At 42.1% G+C, this 21,802-nt stretch overlaps 1 protein-coding gene across 5 annotated transcripts in view; it reads left to right on the top strand.

Annotated features, from left to right (window-relative positions):
- The window catches only part of LOC144828987 (sodium-dependent neutral amino acid transporter B(0)AT1-like), a 1,274,746-nt gene that overhangs the window by 678,120 nt on the left and 574,824 nt on the right, over positions 1-21,802 (top strand). Inside the window, exon 9 of one of the 5 annotated variants that reach the window (XM_078687668.1) lies at positions 1,277-3,779. The exons of the other annotated variants lie outside the window; for them this stretch is intronic. Within the exon in view, the coding sequence (XP_078543794.1) occupies positions 1,277-1,691 (415 nt within the window). The 3' untranslated portion in view covers positions 1,692-3,779. Of the gene's footprint in view, positions 1-1,276; positions 3,780-21,802 lie in introns of those variants that run through there. 5 annotated transcript variants of the gene reach the window in all.

Raw genomic sequence — 21,802 nt, 5'->3', positions numbered from 1 at the left:
ACTCACGAGAGCATGTGTGTTGTCTAAAGGAATGAAAGTGACTGTCTATACCGACAACCTGTATGCATTTGGAGTGGCTCACAGTTTTGTGCGATTGTGGAGAGAACGTGGGTTCCTGACTTCGCATGGAGCTAAGATTCAGCATGGTCAGTTGGTGAATGAGCTTCTTGAATCACTGTCCCTGCCCCTGCAAATGGCGATTGTGAAATGTAGTGCTCACAAGAAGGTGACTGATGATGTTGGTCGTGGAAATGCATTTGCTGATGAGACCGCGAAAGAAACGGCAAAGAATGTAATGAGCCGAATGTATGTTGCAGGCCCTGCAGGATGGACTGGTGATGTTGGAATGTGTGAAGACACGATAGAGAGTGTGAAGTCCATCCAAGCTGAGGCCACAGAGAAAGAGTTAAGCACGTGGAGAGAAAGTACGGGTAGAATGGATACAAATGGTTGTTGGATTGGATTGACAGAGCATCAGAGATGGTTGTTACCCGATGCATATGTGCTTGCAGTGGTTACAATGGCTCATGGGATGGCTCATATCGGCGTGAAAGGGATTTGCGAGTTGTTGGCTCCTGTATGGCAAAATTCAGGGATTCCCAAGTGTGCAGAGAATGTCGTCAAGAATTGCATGGTATGTCTGAAGCACAATCCTGGTAGGGGAACCCCAACTCCAGCTGGTCATTTTGCACCTCCTACGTATCCGTTCGAGGTTTTGCAGCTAGATTTCATCCACATGGAGAGGTGCAACAACTTAAAATATGTACTCGTTGTTGTTTGTGCCTTCTCAAGATGGGTAGAAGCCTATCCCCTAAAAGACAATACTGCCCTGTCCACAGCGAAAGCCCTTGTGAAAGAGTTCTTCAACAGATTCGGAATGCCTAGAATGGTCTGGTCCGACAACGGGAGTGAATTCTTGGGTCGTGTGATGAAAAGAGTGTGTGAAGGGCTAGGTATTCGGCAAAAGTTCCACGCTGCAAATCACCCCCAATTAGCTGGATTAGTAGAATGTTACAATGGCACTTTAAAACTCAAACTGGCCAAAATCCAAGCGAGCACAGGTCTTAAATGGCCTGATGCTCTACCCTTAGCACTCCTGTCCACCACAATGACTGTGCATTCACGAGTGAAACTCAGCCCTTATGAGATCGTTTTTGGCCGGCCAGCCAACATATGGGGAGTGCCTAGACCCACAAAATTTAGTGAGCTTGAACACCCTGTTTTGCTCGATTATCTGTATGAATTGACGGCTAAATTGCGTGTTTTGTATCAACAGGTTCACGACACCCTGCCTCCGGTCTCTGAAACTCCAGGCCACACCATTGACCCTGGATCCTGGGTGCTGGTTAGGAATTTTCAACGGACAAAAAACGACCAGCCCAGGTGGACCGGACCGCACCTCGTCCTTCTTTCCACAAGGTCAGCCGTTCGGGTGGAGGGGAAGGCCAACTGGGTCCACGGGATCCATTGCAAGAGAATACCTTTCCCTCTGCCTTGTGACCAGTGGGTCCAGAAGGGTGTCGCTGACCCAGAACCTAAAACCGTGCCACATGTCACACCTTTCAGTGATGCAATGGTATGGTATTTTTAATAAGTTATGTTCTATTCTCTTTTCGTGTAACATTTGCACCCACTGCATCACCCATACCTCCTCCTACTGTTTCCTCCCATTCTTTCCACCCCCTTCCTGAACACGAATCAGCTAGGAGATTAGAGTTTATTAATAACTCCTTTGTTCAGCTTTTACATCAACACCAACTGGTAATGAACACAACTAACTGTTGGGTTTGTGGCCTTATGCCTCACACTACGGACAAAGGTATCCCTTATCTAGTCCTGCCTTTCAGCCATAATGGTTCTGTGTGGGCATTCAGAACAATGTTCATATACGCACGTGAAGTCCAACCCCTACGTTCTGTAAAAGATAACCTCAAGACTAGCGCCCTAGTCAAAGGCATAGTTGACATGATTAAGGAAGAAATTTCTTATGAAAATACCCCGGAAGATGAGATATTTGCCTATATAGGTTGGAACGTGACCGGATATGGAGCTACTTTAAGTGAGAAACAGCAAACTAAAAGATCGTCCCCGATTTGGATTGTACCCCATCAGGGTAACCTATGTCTGCAAGGTATTGGCAGGAATCCCAGGGCTCAGTTAGGGGAAAGTGTCTGTACAGAAACGTATGTTTTTGGATCTCAGACTTCCCCTGCGTTTTTAGCAGCTAAGGGTACCTATTTCATCTGCCACGATAGAGCCTATACATGGCTGCCCCCTGACTTTTCGGGCTCATGTTTTGTTTCCTTCCTGTTGCCTCCCACCTACACAGCAGCGGCAGATTACCACAAGACAAGGGTAGTTAGAGGTGTCTTGAGTAAAGAAGACACTGCAGGTCAAGAATTTGGGGACTTTGCAAAGGGTTTTCTGCCGTTCTGGGGATCCATGGCTAACAGCAGGAACATAAGGCAATTGACAAGAGTGGTTGAATCCACCGTGATTGAAACTGCTGGTGCCCTTAGTAATTTGACTGCTGAGCTCCAGTCGGATCGACTTATGACCCTTCAGAACAGGGTCGCGTTAGATGTCATACTTGCAGACCGAGGTGGGGTATGCAGATTGATCCAATCAAGTTGCTGTATTTTCATCCCAGATAACGCTCCAACAGTGTACCAGGCCATCTCCATACTACATAAGATTTCCGAATCTATTCATGTGAATAAAGGAGATTGGTCGTTAATGGGATGGTTCTGGGAACTGATATCTGCCTGGGGATGGAAAATTCTAATGGTCATTGGGATGGTCTTAGCCATTCTTTTCCTGTTCTGTCTGTGCATACAGTGTGCTCCTGCAATATGTGGCCTCTGTGTTACATCATGTGTAAGGAAGCCTGTATCAAGAGATGAACTAAGTACTAGAATGATGTTACAGCAACATCTCAATGACTTTAGGAATATAGATCTGGACTCAGATTAGCATGCGGATAGATTAATTGCCTATGTAAGGGCAAAAGGAGGGTTTGTGGTTCTGAAAATTCTGGACTCATGTGATCATTCTGGACTCGAGAATTAAAACTCTCCGAAACATGACGAATTTGGTATCAAAAGACCGAGAATGACGAACACACCATGTATAAATATTTTCAGCATATTCGAGTAGCGATTTCACCTCGAAATCGTCATTTGCGTTCTGAACCCTTGACTTCCATTTATGTGTTGCCCTTTACATAGGCCTTAATCCAGCTGAATTCAATTCCACAAGGACACATACTCCTTAATCGACTTTCCTATGACCTATGCAAGTTGGAACCATTGCCCCAGGCCGAACTCGTTAGGTCAGTTCCCCTCCCAGTGGCCGAACAAGATAGCATCAAGGTTCAACAAGCCATAAAACCATTTCAGCGCACACACCTGCCGTATCTTGCTCCCATCTGTCTCTACTCTTCTTGCTTCACTTACTTTATGGTGGGGAGGTGCCCGTTTTTATTAGGGGTCCACCGATATCTGATGAAATGTTGGGCCTTGCCGGGTGATTTGTTGTGGGCAACACAACATGAAATATGTACATGTCATCATGACTCTGCTTTTTCCTTTGTAACCAAGAAACTGTAAATGATGTATTGCAAATTCGAAGAATGTTTGCCTGAAGCTGAATATTCTGTATAAAGAGAGAAGCCTGACTTTGTAAATTGAAGCAGTCTCCTGAGAATATACTTCCCGTGTGTTGTACTTCTAGGACACCTGTTACCTTGGTTGCAGCCAATAAAATCGATCCTTGACTTCACCTAGAAGACTCCGAGTTTCTGTGGTCTGAATCAGGAAGAACCCGAGGTCTCTGGGTGTACCCTGACACCGCTGGGTTGCCGGTTCTGTGCCGGTTCTTAAAAACCCAGTACCTCAACATGACTGCTATCCCATGGTTGGCTTACGTGTGATACACCTTTCATAGCTTTGAGTCACAGCAAAGTATAACCCCGGATATTAAAATGGAAGTCAAAGGGAGCTATGAAACCTACAAAGATGGAATAAGACTAGAAAAATCCTTTGATATGCCTACAAACAAGATATATACAGATATGCACATTATCTGATATGGAGCCTTATCTAAATTGGATAGTAAATCCAGACTGCAGATTTTATCTCACTAGTTTTAGACGAAACATAGTTAATTTCCTTGTGGATTTTTCACTAGCTTTCCCTCCCTCCCATGTTGCCCCTGTGACTGTGTCACTACCCAATCAACTGTTCATTTTATGTTCTTTCATACTTTATATGACTCTATTGATGCCCTGCCCTACTGCATAAGCACCTTTATTTTTACAAAGCGGGCTTGATCTATCTACAAAACTTAGAATCACATGACATTTGCACTGCTGCTCTCAGCTGTATCATTGCTGCTATCAAATTGAGAAGAACCTATGCACTTTAATGACTATTTGTTTTGGGATGCTTTTAGAGTGGTATTTATATTTCTGAAGAAGTATGTGTTTTATTCTGTGCTTGTATGGTCCTTCAATGACCGAATAAAGATGATTTTTGATTGATTGCAGAGTGCATTATCCGCACATAGTGAGACATTATGAGCCGTTTGAGCGAGAAGTATCCCCCGGCTCCAATCCCCCATCTCGCAGCATACACGCCAGTTGTTCTATTGTAAAGGCAAATAACACGGATAACAGGGGGCACCTACCTCTGCAAATATTCCACTGCCTAAATAACAGTCCTTTGGTTCTTACTCTTGCCTTTGGTTTCGCACCCATTTAAAATAAAAAAATATATATAATGCCTATCCTATATTTACTGAGAAACTCAAATATGAAGGCCGTAGGCAGGTGTCAAAGAATTTTTCTTTTGTCCAAGGAGGCCATTATATGCATAGTAGGAAGTCTTGGGGTTTAATCCAACACATGAAAAGAGTCACTGCTGAATCATGTGTTTATTTCATCCTGGGATGAGCCCATTCTAGTCCAATGCACCAGAATTCTAATGAGAGGTGCCAGCCTCGTCACCAATATCCAGTACATCACCCACGATTTTATCCTCTTAATTTAAGAAAGAAAGTGGCCTATAGTATGTTATATCTAATGGGTATCTTACCGTTTTTAAGATTACCACTTCTGTAGATGTCCTAGCTAGTGCATTACCCCTCTCAAATGCATTTCATCACATTGCTCGCAACATGGAAGATCATTTTGTTTTATACATAGCATAACATTCCACAGGAAAACCATCTGTACCTGGTGTTTTCCTCTTAGTTTGATGGTCACTGGCTGCACCAAACTCTTTGGACGACAATGGCTGATATAAAGCTTCCATTTGCAATGTTTTTAATTTAACCATACCCACCATCTCCAGATATCGTGTCACTGTCACTGTATCTAACAGAGACGCAAAAGAGTATCAGTTTCCATAATAAGTCATAAGCACTTTGTTTAGGTCTTTTTGTGTATAAACCAAATGCGCACTCAATGAAAGCACATATCAACCTCTCCTCTATTTCGGTACGTAGTTACCATGCAAGCAAACTACCAGCCATATCTCCTTCCGAGTGCTTTCTTGCTACATGCTCCTTATGTCGAACCCCTACTAAACTGTTCCCCAACTCACCCAGCACCTTTAAATCTACTATCTTTCTAGTATAACCAGTGTCATCTTAGAAAGCCAAATTTTGCAGTTCCTATAGTTTCAACTCAATAATTTGGCGACCTTTGACCTTTTTGACACCATATGTTCTCTTAATACTGGTGCCTCTGACATCTTTCCCATTCAATTACTAGGTTTGCTGTTGAACCCTCATTCTTCTCAAAATAGTGATCTATGAGATGACCCTTTACTAAGACGAGTTGCCAAATGGAGATCGGTGACCTATTTTCATCCAAACTAATCACAAGCATGAGTGAATTATGATCCGAGTCAGAGGATCGAAGGCATTCAGTTTCACCAATTTCCATTAACACTCTAAGTCTCACAAGAAACACATCAAGGTGTGTATGTATATCATGTACTAGGGAATACAATGAGAACTCAGTAGTATCTGGTTGAGGTTCCCATCAAACCTTCACCAACATCCAGTGTGTTCTTCAATCAGTAAAATGCTGGGAATGCGATATACATGTCAAACCATGCAACAGGAGTAGAGGACATTATCTGAGATTGATTAGTATTGAGGGCATATAGGCTCACTTTTGTCAGGCACCTACCCATCATAATACCTTCTAGGATGACGTATCCCTTAGCATCTGCATGTATTTGTATCACCTCAAGAGAGAGCCATATCAGAGTTCCCCTCAAGTATCACCAAATACTAGTACCCTTGACGTCTTTTCCAATTTCTCTATCTCTACTTTGGACATGTGAGTTTCCTGCAGGCATACACTTTGACCCTTCGTTTTAAGTAAAATAACGTGTGTATCGCTTAACCGGTATACTAAGCCATCCAACAATCCAACTCAGCACTCACCCGATACTAAGGTTTTTATAGCTATGTAGGAAACAGAACAAGGGGGCACATTAGTATGGCGGGTGGACTTTGTCCGCCCGCCATACCAGTGGGAAATGGGACCACCCGCAATGCTAACGGCGGTCCCGCACATTCCACATCCCGCATTTTTAATATTGCGGCAGGCGGTGCTGAAAGCACCACCTGCCGCAATGCTAAAAATGCATGTTGTGCTTTTCAATGCACAACATGACAGGCACCACGCGATGCCTGCCACGTTGTACATTGAAATGGTACCCCCCATGTGTACCCCTCCGAGTCCCTGGGGGCCCGCAACGGGCCCTGCAAGAAATCCCTGCATGCCTTTCATATTGATCCTTTTTCCTGCGGGTCGACCTGTTGACTGGGCGGAAAAGCGGCGGACGGTCTTTCCGTCTGCCGCAAACCCCCCAGCCATGGTAATATGGCGGGGGGTCTTTGCAGCAAGGATGGCGGTCGGATCGCCCCCACCAGGCCGGCGGTAACTACCGCCGCCCCGGCAGGGCCGATCCACCCGCCATCCTAATGGGGCCCAAGGTGTAGTCCAGAGCTCCACCACCATTGCTTTCATGAGTACTACAATCCAAGACGTAAGTAAATGACAGTGTGCATGTTTAGACAACAGGGCAAACCAGCCCTCAACGAAGGTTGCTCAAACTATCTTGCCATTCCTGTTATACAACACTAGAAAAAACATGAATAACGTTTCCCAATCGGATATGCTTTGCATGTGAATCAGGAGATAGAACAATCATACATTTTTGCACTATGACTATGTCTCAGTCTTAGCAATAAATTCCACTAGAGTCCCTTTATCACAACACTGATGAACCCTCTGTACCTTACTCTAAGGTACATTCGAGTAGAATAGTTATGTACCCATGTGTCGACACAGCGATAGGTGAAATTATAGCCACCTCCTGTGCTCTCCAAGCTCTCAGGTTAATAGGTCCATAGTCATTGGGTTCAGTTCTGGGACTTGGAGCAAAACGTCTTATGTTGCTGTCTTGTCTCTATCAGCCCCTTCACCGGAGACTCCATGATCTAATTCCAAGATAGAAGACTGCTGCCTTTTCTGTGACAGAACATTCCAACAAGTTGTGCCCATTCCTCAGCTGCCTGCCTTTGGGTGAGGCGACTACCCGGAGTGCCCATACAGTCTTCTAAGCTTCACCTGGAATTTCTGCTTTCACTTTATTTTGCTAGCACCTGCGTCTCAAAATCCCTTGACTCTACCCAGTGTCTGATGGATCAAAGAAGGGAGTTTTGTTCTTCTGACCCACTCGTAAACTAGCTAGGTAAAGGAGTTCAAATCGATCATCATGTTTTCACAGGCACTGGGCCTTTTGTAGTTCTTGGCAGACGGGTTACTCCGTCACAACGGTGATGGATATCCCATCCGTCGAAATATAAATCCCATAATATCCTACCCAATTTATGTTTCGGCGGATGGGATATCTGTCCTAGTTGTGATCGAGTAATCGGTCCGCTGAGATCTAAATCAGGCCCATGATTCAGTGACTAAATATCGAGGGACATAATATAGAATGCCCAAAATATCGACTCTAAAATATCGAAGTACAGAATATAGAATCCCTATCTACAAACATGTAAGTACTAAAATATTGAATCCAAAATATAGAATGCTAAACTATAGATCACTAAAATATCGAATTTTTTAAATGTATTAAAAATAATATAAAAGTAATTAAATATAAAAAATAAATAAAACATACTTAAAATAATATAAGAAAGCTTAAAATTTAAAAATAATTAATGTAATATAAAAAAGTCGATATTTTGTTGGATAGAGAGAGTGTAAAAATTACTATTCCCACTCCAGTGAGTGCAACAGTAGGGAAAACGTTGGATAGTGTAGGGGTAAACATTACTATTCCCACTCCAAAGAGTGCAACAGTATGGAAAGCGTTGGATAGCTTGAGGGTAAAAATTACTATTCCCACTCCAAAGAGTGCAACAGTAGGGAAAGCATTGGATAGCGTAGGGGAAAAAATTACTATTCCCACTCCAGTAAGTGCAATAGTAGGGAAAGCTTTGGATAGCATAGGGGTAAAAATTACTATTCCCACTCCAGTGAGTGCAACTGTAGGGAAAGTGTTGGATAGCGGGAGGGTAAAAATTATTCTTCCCACTCCAGTGAGTGCAACAGTAGGGAAAGCGTTGGATAGCGAGAGGGTAAAAAATCTATTCCCACTCCACTAAGTGCAACAGTAGGGAAAACTTTGGATAGCGTGGGGGTAACAATTACTATTCCGACTCCTGAGAGTGCAACAGTAGGGAAAGTAATGATTTAACATTAAAAGAAGATTAAATTAATTATCAATACCAATAAAAAATAATTGACAATTATTACCAATTAATACAAATTAATTACTAATAAAACATTTTTATTACCAATTAATAAAACATCATTACCAATTAATAATTAATTATCAATTATTTATCAATACATATAAATAAAAATAAATATTTACTTTATTACAATTAAATTACTTCCCACCCTATTCCCTTATAAACCCACAACCCGCTCCAAATAATAAATAATACAATTAATATAATTATCAATTAATCAATTAATAAAAAATAATTATCAATTAATACAAATAAATTACAATTAATAATTAATTATCAAGCAATTAATTGTCAATACATATAAATAAAAATAAATATTAACTTTTTGAAAATTAAATTACTTCCCACCCTATTCCCCTATAAACCCACAACCCGCTCCAAATAAATAATACAATTTACATCATTTTTCAATTAATCAATTAATAAGAATTAATGAACAATTAATAAAAATTAATGGCCAATTAATACAAATTAATTACCAATTAATAAAAACCAATTACCAATTAATAATTAATTATCAATCACTTAATTATCAATACATATAAATAAAAATTAATATTGAATTTACTATAATTATATTACTTCCCACCCTATTCCCCTATAAACCCACAACCCGCTACGGAATTAAATTACGCACAAATTAAATTACATAACATTCATCACTTTAAAAAAATTAAATATACATTACAAACTTAATACATAATTTTAACACATATACTACCATACATAACACTAAAAACCATTCGATATTATGGAATTCGATATTTTAAATTTGATATTATGGAAATCGATATTTCCTACCCCAAATTCAATATTCTGACTAACTATATTTTGGTAATTCGATATTCTGTCCTATCTATATTTTGAAGTCGATATTCTGTCCTGTCTATATTTTGGATTCTATATTTTGGTCGTTCACCCAGGCCCATTGTTTCATTTCAAAATAATCTCTGAGCAGTCGTCTCACCAGCGCCTATCTTGGGTCTGTAGTTCTTGCACTGTAGGATGGAGCCGCCAAGTTAGATTCATTATCAGTAATCCTATCCAATATCTTCTTTTGACCTGCTCTGAGCAGCCTGATGTCCATAGCTTTTGCATTAACAATTTTTGCTAGAACACTTTTTGAGTTCAATGTTGCTTGCAGAATTGCGTCAAAGTTCTCGTTAATGCCATCATGTGTAATTTCAACTACTGTGACACTATTGTGCCAGCTGCCAAGTCATACTCCATTTCCGCTACAGCTCCGTTATCCACTTGAGACTACCCCACTTTAGGCTTCCTCGTGACGCTAGAATATTTACATCTTGTGGCCTTACAAATGGTACACATTTGACACATGTCAACTCCTAACATATCCAACAAGATTCCAAATGAAACACATCCAAAGTCTCTAAGCATCACACCACGCAAACGTTTAGCCAGTATTTAGCGTACGATCTATAGTTTGCTGCTTCTTAGCTGTAAGTACCTTCTCCACTGTACTTGTCTTTCAGAGTCACTGTCCTCCCAAGCTTGGCTACCTGGAACACATCTATGAGGGAAAAGAGGTTAACAAGTGCAGCAAGGTAGGATATCACTTAGGGCACACCTCAGTTCCTTACAGTGCCTGTTGTTTGGTTAGAAGAGCAGGTTGCCATCTAAAGTTCGTGTTGGCAGGAGATGCCCCGATCATTGGTGACACGAGGAGACTCGAAGAGCTTCAAAATTCTTGATTTTCACCTGCACCTTAGTTTTAAGGCAGAGAGAGTGCACTTTGATGCCAGACAATGGTCCAGAACCATGGGAGCATCTTTTGGGGATCAGGATTCACTCCCACAGAGTACTGCAGAAGGGTTCATGTAGGTCCAGTTGGTGCTTGTCTGCTGGGTAGTTGCAAAGAAGGCCTCTAGAGGCTTTTTGTGCCTGTAGCTCAAACAGAAGGTCAGTTCTGGGGCTGGGGGTTCTGGTTTCAAGGTAGGCAGGTCAAGCCTTACTTCTTCAGACAGCAGGGTAATCCTTCTTCTGGATCTTCCACACTTCCAGGAGTGTTCCGATGGAAGCTTCTGAGAGTGCCACTACTATATGGAGTGCCAGCTTGTGGGTGGAGAATACTGACCTTGTCTAAAATTCCTCTTCCTGGGTTTGACTTCAATCTGTCTAGAGGGACAAAAGCAGAATAGCCTGGGTGTGAGTTGTGTTTGTCAGTATGTTTGTCCATTGACTAAGAGGCCTAATTGTTTTACTGGGGATGGTTTTGGTATACAAGGAGTCAGCCTGTGTCCCCTGAAGCTGTTTGCGAGGCAAAACAGTGTTACATGCAAACGGCAGGACTAAAGATGTTGTAGCGTGGATTAGTGTCAGTGGAGCTGAAGCCCAGCACCTAGAGGTCCTCATCTCATCACCTGACTCTAACTCTTGTATGACAGTAACTGAATTCTTTGTTCACTCTTTTCCAGTATTGTTGCAAATATTCAGATAACCCCATAGACGTTCGTCCTGTAAATCGCAGGCTTACTCCTTGTTTTCTTCCACTTGGAACTCGTGAAGCCTAGGCTACAGCGTAAATCAGACTATTATCTTCTTTACCCTCTTTGTGGGCTTGGGAGTTCCCTCTCTCATGTACCACTCACCCCATCCACTGGATGGCTATCAGTTGCATGTGTGTTTGAGGAAACATGCTCTCTAACGTTTACTACTAGCGTAATTATAGCAGTTTCTGAACTCGGGTCTATTGGTACCTGTAGTGCTTGTATTGATGCCTTATTTGCAGATGGCCTAGGTCAAGGTTTCTTACCTATTTGCTGCTGTAAATATCTTGTAGATACTCTTATTACCTTGACATTATCCTTGTAGTGTTCAGAGTCCCCTGATCCAGCGAGACATCATGTGACACATCCTTCATTTTGTGTCTAGGAACAGGCACACTTTAAAACCCAACCCATTCTTGGGGTCGTGAGGTTGGTTAATTTGATCTATCAGCTCCCAAACAGCATTGGGCAGGGCTGCCTTTTCGGATTGGTGTCACTACAACGCGGTTTTTTACAACGCATTCCGTTACATCGGAATTTTTACAACGCAGGATCCATTACATCGGATGCCATTACAACGCATGGCATTACATAGCAGATGCTATTACAACGCATGGCATTACATCGTAAGTATAGGTAAGTATACCTTTTTAAAAAAAATGTAATTAAGTTAATTTAATTAATTTAATTTAATTAAAATACATTTTAAAATAGTAATTAATTTAATTTAATAGATTTAAATCTATTTATTTAATTTAATTTTAATAAAAATTGTAATTAATTTTAATTAATTAATATAATGAAATTAATTTAATTTAAATATTTTTAAAATTGTAATTAAATTAAATTAATTAAAATAATTTATTTAATTTAATTAATTTAATTAAAAAATGTAATTAATATAATATAATTAATTTAATTTAATAAATATATTTTAATTAATTTATAAATGGTAAATATAATTTAATTAGCCCTAAGCACAAACCCAACCCTGAACCCTAAAACACCCCTGTACCCCAAAACCCAAACCCAACCCTAAAACCTAAAAATACCCCTGTACCCCAAAACCCTAACCCTGCCCTGAAACCTAAAAACACCCCTGTACCCCAAAACCCAAACCCTGCCCTGAAACCTAAAAACACCCCTGTACCCCAAAACCCAAACCCTACCCTGAAACCTAAAAACACCCCTGTACCCCAAAACCCAAACCCTACCCTGAAACCTAAAAACACCCCTGTACACCTGTACTTATTTTAAAAATTACTTTAATTAATATAATAAATAATAAATTAATAATATTAAAAAACATAAATAAATATATTTAATTATAATTAATATTAATAAAATAAAAAAAATTAAATACTTACCTATACTTACGATGTAATGTCATGCATTGTAATAGCATCTGCTATGTAATGCCATGCGTTGTAATGGCATCCGATGTAATGTATCCTGCGTTGTAAAAGTTCCGTTGTAAAAGACTCCCGTTGTAAAAGTTGCGATGTAACGGTGCATCACCGCCTTTTCAGATCTCCCCCACTTCAGCATTGAGTTCAGTCAGGGATACAACAAAAAACTGATATCCAGGCCTGCAGTACCTATGTAGGGGTTTTACAAAGAAGCTATTGCCTTTATTTGTTTATCTGCATATTTGGGCTGCTGTGTATTCAACTTGAAGCGATTGAGCATGCTTTCCTTTTTTCTCACTGCTAATGTAGGCTCCTGATGGTTCATGGCCATCGAGCACACCTGATGTATATTTTGTCCTTGGTGCCACAACAATACTGCACCTAATGAAGCCAGTGGGGCTCTGGCTGCACGGCAATTGATAAAGTGGTAATGTCAAGACCAATAATTGTGGATACTGGCCCTGTCGCTTCACTAGAAGGTTGCCATCCATGGTTGAATGGAGGCATAATCAAAATGGAAACAAAGCAACAGAAATAGTGAGTGTAGAATACGCAAAGGAGTCGATTCATAAAGGGCCTCTCCACTCGTGGGGAAGGGCCCGCACTTCTGGTGGGACCCCTGCACTGCAGTTACTCATTGTGGAGGTCCCGCCACAAGTACACCCCCCTCCACAACTGCAGGGCCTCCCCTTGAGTGTGGAGGCCTTTTGTCAATCAGCCCCAGACTTTGTGAATTGTCAGCTTACCCGTGCACTTGTCACCTAGCAGCCAGCACACCCACCTATATTTTGAAGAGCTTCTCAATTTAAATTTTATGGCTTTCAATTTTATGCCCAGGCGGGTAACTTTGCTCCGCCAGCATAGTTTACGTAGTTTTTCCTAGTCCGCATTCGTAAGTTCAGGCAAAACTATGATTCAGTGGCAGAGCGCAGTTAGCCGGCCCCTCCACCCTCCCAAAGTAATTAAAAGTAATTTAATAGGCACTTACCTGCCCCATGGCTGCCTCCTCCTCACCATGGAGTTATTTTCCAACTCAGTGGTACTTCGCGTTGAGGCATTACGCCTGCTCCGCCCAGAGTTATTCAATTTATCAATGCCTTTGCATTAAAATATTTAAAAAATGATAAAGGAAGCATATATTGTACAGGGTGCAGAAACAGAATATCCATTTTCAAATATCGAGTTGCACAAATATTGAGTCCGAAATATCATGATTGAGAGATATCGACAGCAAGAATATCATGGTCAAAAATTTCGACTTAAGGGAAGTAATATCGAATTTAAAAATATCGAGGGGTTAACATAGTTTGCAAAAATATAGTTGTTAATAATATCAATATTTTAATTTATGTTATGTATTTTAGTATATATTTTAAAGTATGTGATGTTTATTTATTGTATAAGAATTGTTTATATTTTTTAATATACATGTTAAGTGTTAAGTTTTTAGTAGTTATTATTTTTTTTATTTGAATTTTGTGTTTTTTTGTTTCGTAGCGGGTTGTGGGTTTATAGGGTAATAGGGTGGGAAGTAATTTAATTATATTAAATTAATGTTTCTTTTTTTGGAAAAGAATTGTTTATACTTTTAACATATGTATTACATTTTTTGTATTTATCAGTTTTTTGTGATATGAATTTAGTGTTTTTTACTTCCGTAGCGGGTTGTGGGTTTATAGGGGTATAGGGTGGGAAGGAATTCAATTATATTAAATGAATGATTATTTTTTTATTTATTAATATTTATTTAATTGAGATGTTATATTGTTAAATGTGTACATTAATTTCTTATTAATTAATTAATAATTGGTTTGTAATTAAAATCAATTAATTAATTTGTAATTAATTATGGTAATTGTGTAAATAATTTTAGGTGTGTAATTTTGTGTTTATAGGTGTAAACAGTGGGAAGTAATTTATTTTATTGATGAATTAATAATTAGTTTATTAAAATAAAATATTAATGTATAATTAATTCTGGTAATTGTGTAATTTTAGGTGTGTTTTGTGGTTTATAGGGGTGACGGGTGGCAAGTAATTTGTGTTTAATTAATTAATATATAAGTGGTAATTAATTTTAATTATTTGATATTTATTTTGGGTAATGTTTAATTTGTTTGCGTGTTGTTTTTATTTTTAAAGGGGTAAAGAGTGTGTATTAAATAATTTTTACTTACTTTATATTAGTTTTTTATAGTAATAGTTCTTAATTTTGAAATAAGCATTAATTGTGCAATGTATTATTTTACAGTTTAATTTAGGTGTACTCTGGAAATTATAGGGTTAAAGTGTGGGTAGTTAATTATTTTTTATTATTTTTTTATTACTAATATTTTTAAATTGAAAATTAATTATGTTAGCTATGAAAGTATATTTCAAAAAATGTTAGAAGTATTTTGTTATTTGTGTGGTGTTTTAGGGTAGGAAAGAAAATAAATACAACTATGGGGCCGGTTCCGATGTCAGACGGACCTGAGTCCGTCCTACATCGGTCAGGAACCGTGACCGACCAATCCACTGTCGTCGGTTACGGCCCTGCTAGTACGATGCGACCGAACCCTGTTCCATCACAATCGTTTCAAGAGTAGTTCGAAAATAGTTGTTCTGTCTTCCTTACCATATTTTCCATCTAGAGGCAGTTGTGCCAGGATTAACGAGTTCACTAAAGCATTGCAGGGCCTCCACCATGTTGTGCTGCGAAAAAGCTGCCGGCGAAGGTGGTTTACCTGGGCACGCACAGCATTCCCGTCACCTGCCAAGACTCTTGATATGGTAATGTAAAGCAGCAGAGAAAAGACCCAGGCACTAACACTGCACCTCGTTGCTGGCACTGTAGTCGCTGGTGCGTATCCTGGATAGGATGACCAACTGGTATGGCTGCAAATTCAGGACCGTGAGTGTAAAAATTCAGGACAAAGGGTCAAAATTGAGGGAAAAATTCAGGACAGAAAGTAAAAATTCAGGACAAAAATTCGAGACAAAAGGTACGTTTTACAGACACGCCATAGGAGGTGACGCAATAGTATATAAGTAAGTAAATACTTAACATAAACTGCTCGTCATTGTTGGATTCAAAATAAAATCAAACAGCCCTGAGCACACGGAGCAAGTAATAAAATCTACAGAACTCCTAAACTGGATGTGCTGCCAACGTTGAACCCCAACAGATTTTTAGTTGGTAGAGTGGACCCATCTCAGCAACAACACCACAACACATTGCCTGAGCATCGCATTGTGCCACGCCGCTTTCTTGCATACAGTGCAGCAACACATCATCCAAACACATGCTAGATCAGACAACACACCTCGGCATTCAATATCACACCTTAACATATCCCTCTATATGTATTTATAAGACATTATTGTAAATTAAATTCTCTCTCAGTATGAGAAGAAGGCTGACAAAGAGACAGAGCTGGTGGAATTAGTCCAGTTAGAGGAGAAGTTGACTATTCCTGAGAACTAAGGGCCTCATTAGGATGGCCCGCCATCCTTGCGGTAGTAGGGACCGCCCGCCAAAAGGGCGGGGTCCCGTCGGCAGAATTAAGATGCGCCCGCCACAGTGGCGGACGCATCCCGCATTCCTACCATTGTGGCGGGCAGTGCACTTAGCACCCCCCGCCACAATGGCAGGAAAGCATGCTGTGCACATCCATGCACAGCATGGCAGGCGCCGCGCGGTGCCTGCAATGCTGTGCATGGAACTGCTAGGGGGGTACCATAGGTACCCCCCATGTGCACCCCCACCCCTCCGGAGTCCATGGGGGCCCGCAACGGGTATACATTCACCCCAGTACAGAGATCTGGGCCTAAATCCATCGTTTTTTCGCTCACCACACTACCCCAGTTCAGACATGGCCATATGCAAATCAGCCTTGGCCCTGTGCCTCATGGGAACAGTCCAGCCCGAACTGCCAAGCCATGATTTCCCTGCACCGGAATCAAGCATCCTAGGACCGGTTTCGGGCTATCGGCCGTCTTCAGCCAGGATAGCTTGACTACAGTGGTGTGGAGAGCACGGGACTCACGTTTGAGCATACCCGTCCCACTCGGGGTGACAAATACAAAAAAAAACAATTGATGGACAGAATGCAGAACAATGTCATACATTCACCCCAGTACAGAGATCTGGGCCTAAATCCATCGATTTTCTGCTCACCACAACACCCCAGTTCAGACATGGCCATATGCAAATCAGCCTTGACCCTGTGCCTCATGGGAACAGTCCAGCCCGAACTGCCAAGCCATGATTTCCCTGCACCGGAATCAAGCATCCTAGGACCGGTTTCGGGCTATCAGCCGTCTCCAGCCAGGATAGCTTGACTCCAGTGGCGTGGAAAGCACGGGACTCACGTCTGAGCATACCTGTCCCACTCGGGGTGACAAATGCAAAAAAAACAATTGATGGACAGAATGCAGATCAATGTCATACATTCACCCCAGTACAGAGATCTGGGCCTACATCCATCGTTAGTTTGCTCACCACACCAACAGAGTTCAGATATGGCCATATGCAAATCAGCCTTGACCCTGTGCCTCATGGGAACAGTCCAGTCCGAACTGCCAAGCAATCTCTTCCCTGGACCGGAATCAAGCATCCTAGGACCGGTTTCTGGCTATCAGCCGTCTTCAGCCAGGATAGCTTGACTCCAGTGGCGTGGAGAGTATGGGACTCACGTCTGAGCATACCCGTCCCACTCGGGGTGACAAATGCGAAAAAAACAATTGATGGATTGAATGCAGAACAATGTCAATGTCAACTGATAAGTTGTGCAACCTACCCATGATGAGGATGCCATCTAGACTGATGTTGGACTGTCTCAGTATCAGACCATGGAGGGTCTTGTTCCTGCCCCCCTAGATGATCTGTGCACTGATTTCTTTTTGCTGGTAATCTGCTGTGCACATGCTAGCTAGCTCATGGAGGCAGGCATTGAAATTGCCACTTGACTACCCATCATGCCGGTGGGCCTAGTGTAGCTTGAAACACTCAAAATCAAGTTTTATATGTTGGTCGAAATGAGTGTTAAGGGGCCTGACTACTGCAACATAGTCATCCTCTGCTCCTGCATCGGATATTTGCTCCTACAGTTTGTAAATATCCTTCCCTGCATAGTGGAGCAGCAGGGAATGCTTTACTGCGCTGTCTGTTTCACGAGTAGTTTGAAAATAGTTGTTCTGCATACCGCATTCCTACCATTGTGGCGGGCGGTGAACTTAGCACCGCCCGCCACAATGGCAGGAAAGGATGCTGTGCACTTCCATGCACAGCATGGCAGGCACCGCGCAGTGCCTGCCATGCTGTGCATGGAACTGCTAGGGGGGTACCAGAGGTATCCCCCATGTGCACCCCCCACCCCTCCGGAGTCCCTGGGGGCCCACAACGGGCATACATTCACCCCAGTACAGAGATCTGGGCCTAAATCCAACGGACCCCCACAGGGATTCTCCGCGTGCCTTTCCATGGTGGCATTGCCGCCACGGAAAGGCATCCTCAATTGCCCATCATATTATGGCTGGCGGTGTCTTATAGACACCGCCACCATATTATTCCTTTTCCGCCCCGGCCGCAAGGCGACCGGGGCGGAAAAGCGGCGGACGGTCTTTCCATCCGCCGAGGTCCCCCCGCCATACTAATATGGCGGGGGGAAAACAAATGCGGATGTCGGGCGGATTGCCCCCGCCAGTCTGGCGGTGGCTACCGCCAGCCTGGCGGGGGCAATCCACCCGACATCATAATGGGCCCCTAAGAGTCTTAACTCCTCGATGAAAGGATAAAAGACTAGGGATCCATCTGCTTTCATGAGAAAGAATGTTTCATAATCTTTAAGCTAAAAAGCTGCATATTTTACAGCTCCTCTGCTCTTTTCGAACTTCAAGAACTGAAGAAGCGAGTACTGGATCTCAGGTAGCCCAAACTGGAATGCTATCCTGTAGTTTATAGGTGATCATCCTTGTAGACAGTTACATGTAAAACTAACGTGTTAGAGATACTTCTCATCATCACAGGATACTAGTGCAAGTAGGAGACATTTTCATGTTTCACCATCAGAGATTAGAGTTGTAGAGAGTTGCACATGCCTGTTCACTGATGCTATGACAGCCTCCAAACAGATCTTTTGCATAGTTCTCAACACCAAATTATGTTGGCCTGTGAATACTTCAAAATCAAAAAAGGACTAGCTATGTTAAAGGGAGAAGGAGACTCAATGAAGTACGTATGCCGGCAAACCAGTTGGTTTGTTCAAGAAGCCCTCACCCACCAACCTAGTTGGTGGCATGCTTCATCATCGGGCCCACCACAGTGACACCGAATGTGTCCCGGGTGTGCTTCAACGCCAGTTTACTGCCGAGTTGGTATATTCGCTGAGTGTGCAGTGTAGTGAGTGAGAAAGTGAAAATTAAAAAGCTATACAGTGGGTCCCAGTACCCGAGGGTAATAAGATATACTTTAATTTACTGGGCCCCTGTTAGCTATTAAAAGGCAGACGGACGTGTTGGAGTATGGATTATGACCTCCTGCATCCTGTGTGGTCTACATGTTTCAGCCTGGCCTTTTTTAATTTAAAACAGGCTTTCCTCAGGACCAAGTGAGTATGTGATTAAGGTGCAATTTGAATAAATAAACTAAATTAAAGTGGTTGTGTTATTTTGGCTATGTGTAGCACTCTCTAAGGTGCTATATGGGTGGGAGGGGGATTCCCTCTCGCTTTGACAGGCTATTTGCTGTACAAAGCTTCCTTGGGTCACCTGGCAGAGAAAGAGACCGGAATTCCTCCTTGGACCTATCGTCCTTCTGCGGTGCCCGAAATGGCCTGTGAATACTCCCATTTTTAGGAGACATGGATGAAAGAACCTGGACTCAACCACTCACCAAATATAGACATCATAACTTACTTCATCATTTCACATTGATCTCTGGTGCTGAGTCTATTTTGGGGTATGTAGTAAGAATGCCAAATGTATTAGGGTGAGATCCCATTTTGCCAAATAATGATAGAATTTAAGCATAAAATGGTTCTGGGTGTCCCAGTATCCAATAAAAACGAATTCATCAATAGGTTAAAAGGAAATGGAAGCAAAGGGCACTATGCATTTCTTGACATTCCATTATATCATATATGTATCAAAACAAAACACCACTTCACAGCACATTCACACCCTACCATACTTTACAATACTTATTTACCTTATTGGACAACAAACTGACCCCACATCACTGGAGTTGTGGGCATAGAACATTGACGATAACAGGAAAGGAGGGGCAGTGTTGCTAGCTAGGCTGCATGGCGTAGGGAGCTCTGGGACAGTGACACGCCTGCCTAAGTAGGTATAGTAACAGGGTAAAAAGAAATAGGAGAAGGAATTTGCAGGAACATGAAAGGACAGGCCCCATCAGATGTGGTGGCTGGGGAAGGATGACCCTGTGTGGCTGCAGAGCTGGGCAAATAACAGAGCATGGTACAGGAACTTGAAGGGTGGCCCTGAGACAATGCACCAAGGCGCACTTGTTGGAATGACAACAGACAAACCTAAACCTGCATGCAAAATCTTGGTCAGTCATAATATTAAACAAAGTCCCACCTTTACCACCGATATCCCCCAAATTGACTTAAAAAGTCCATTACTTGTTTACGTGCATGATTTAAATCCATCACTATTACTCCAAAATTATAACATTACCAATCTTAACATTAAGTGGACTTAAAGCTTTGTTGAAAAGTAGTGAGTGCAATCTTCCAATAAAATCATTACATTTTTTCACTATTGCTTGTTGTGAACTCCAACCTTTCTTTGGTGGTGCTTACTTATGGATCATCGTTGAGTTGGTGTATCATTGCAACATCGTGAAAAAAATCTGTAGAAACCACCTCATAAGGAAATAGGTCTCTGTGTCTCGTAATAAGGAAAAGGAGTGCTGCATGCCGAAAAAATAGCCCCCTGGAATTTGCAGCAGGGGAGGTGCCACCCCCTCAGTGAACAACATAGGCATTTCACATAGGGCCTCAAGTTCCCCACAGTACTCTGATAGGGGAACGCTCCTCTGCTACAATCTACTGGCTCCAAGGCACTCACTTGCCTGGACATGGTATGTTTTATGCAGACGGCCCATTGTCATTCTAAATGTGATAATCAGCCTTCATCAGAATGACAATGGGCCGTCCACACCCTGTGCGAGCTGGGGGAGGGGCTGCTGTATCCTGCAGAGGTAAAAAAATAAGTGCGAGCTGGCTCCAATTGTGAGAAGCTTTAACTCCTGGGGCTTCTCACAAGGGAACAGCACAGCCTTCTGAAATGCTCAGAATTACGGACAAAAGGCGTCCGTCCGTAAAAGGAATGATGACGGACGACGGACAACATACCAAAATGACGAACGGTCCGTGAAATTTACGGACGGTTGGTCACCCTAATCCTGGGGCACCGTACAGACTACTTTCGACATGATGCAGAACCGAGTGATGGGCAAGTCCGCCTGCACAAGCACCTGGGGCCTCATTTATGAGGCCGTGCGTGCCTTTTACGCCGCCGGTGCGTCACTTTTTGTGACGCACCAGCAGCGTAAAAAATGTGCCTTGTTGCACCATATCTACAAAGTGACGCATCTAGGTAGATGCGTCACTTTGTAAACCCTTGCGCTACATTATACCTACGCCAGGTATAATGTATGCAAGGGGGCGTATTGACGCAAGGAAGGGTCGTAGAAGTGATGCAGTGAAATCTATGAGATTTCACTGCGTCACTTTTAGGACGCCGTTGCGTCAAAATCTTGCGCCTGCCTCACAGCAGGCGTAAGACTGACGCAGGCCCTTTCACATGGGGCATTGCTGGAGTTGCGTCACTTTTGTGACACACTCCAGCAATGCGTCACTTTTGCGCTTACAGATACGTCAGAAATACTGACGTATCTGTAACTCCTTGCGACATGATGCGTCATACACTAAATATGACGCATCAGGATTGTCGCAAGGAGTGCGCAGTGAAAAGTGACGCATCGCTGTTTTCACGCAGCGATGCGTCACTTTTCATAAATGAGGCCCC

This window comes from Lissotriton helveticus, chromosome 4_1 (genome assembly GCF_964261635.1).
Source record: "Lissotriton helveticus chromosome 4_1, aLisHel1.1, whole genome shotgun sequence".
In the NCBI taxonomy this organism is placed as follows: Eukaryota; Metazoa; Chordata; class Amphibia; order Caudata; family Salamandridae; genus Lissotriton; species Lissotriton helveticus.
The sequence above is the reverse complement of the archived record's forward strand: the minus strand, read 5'-3'. Positions and strand labels throughout refer to the sequence as shown.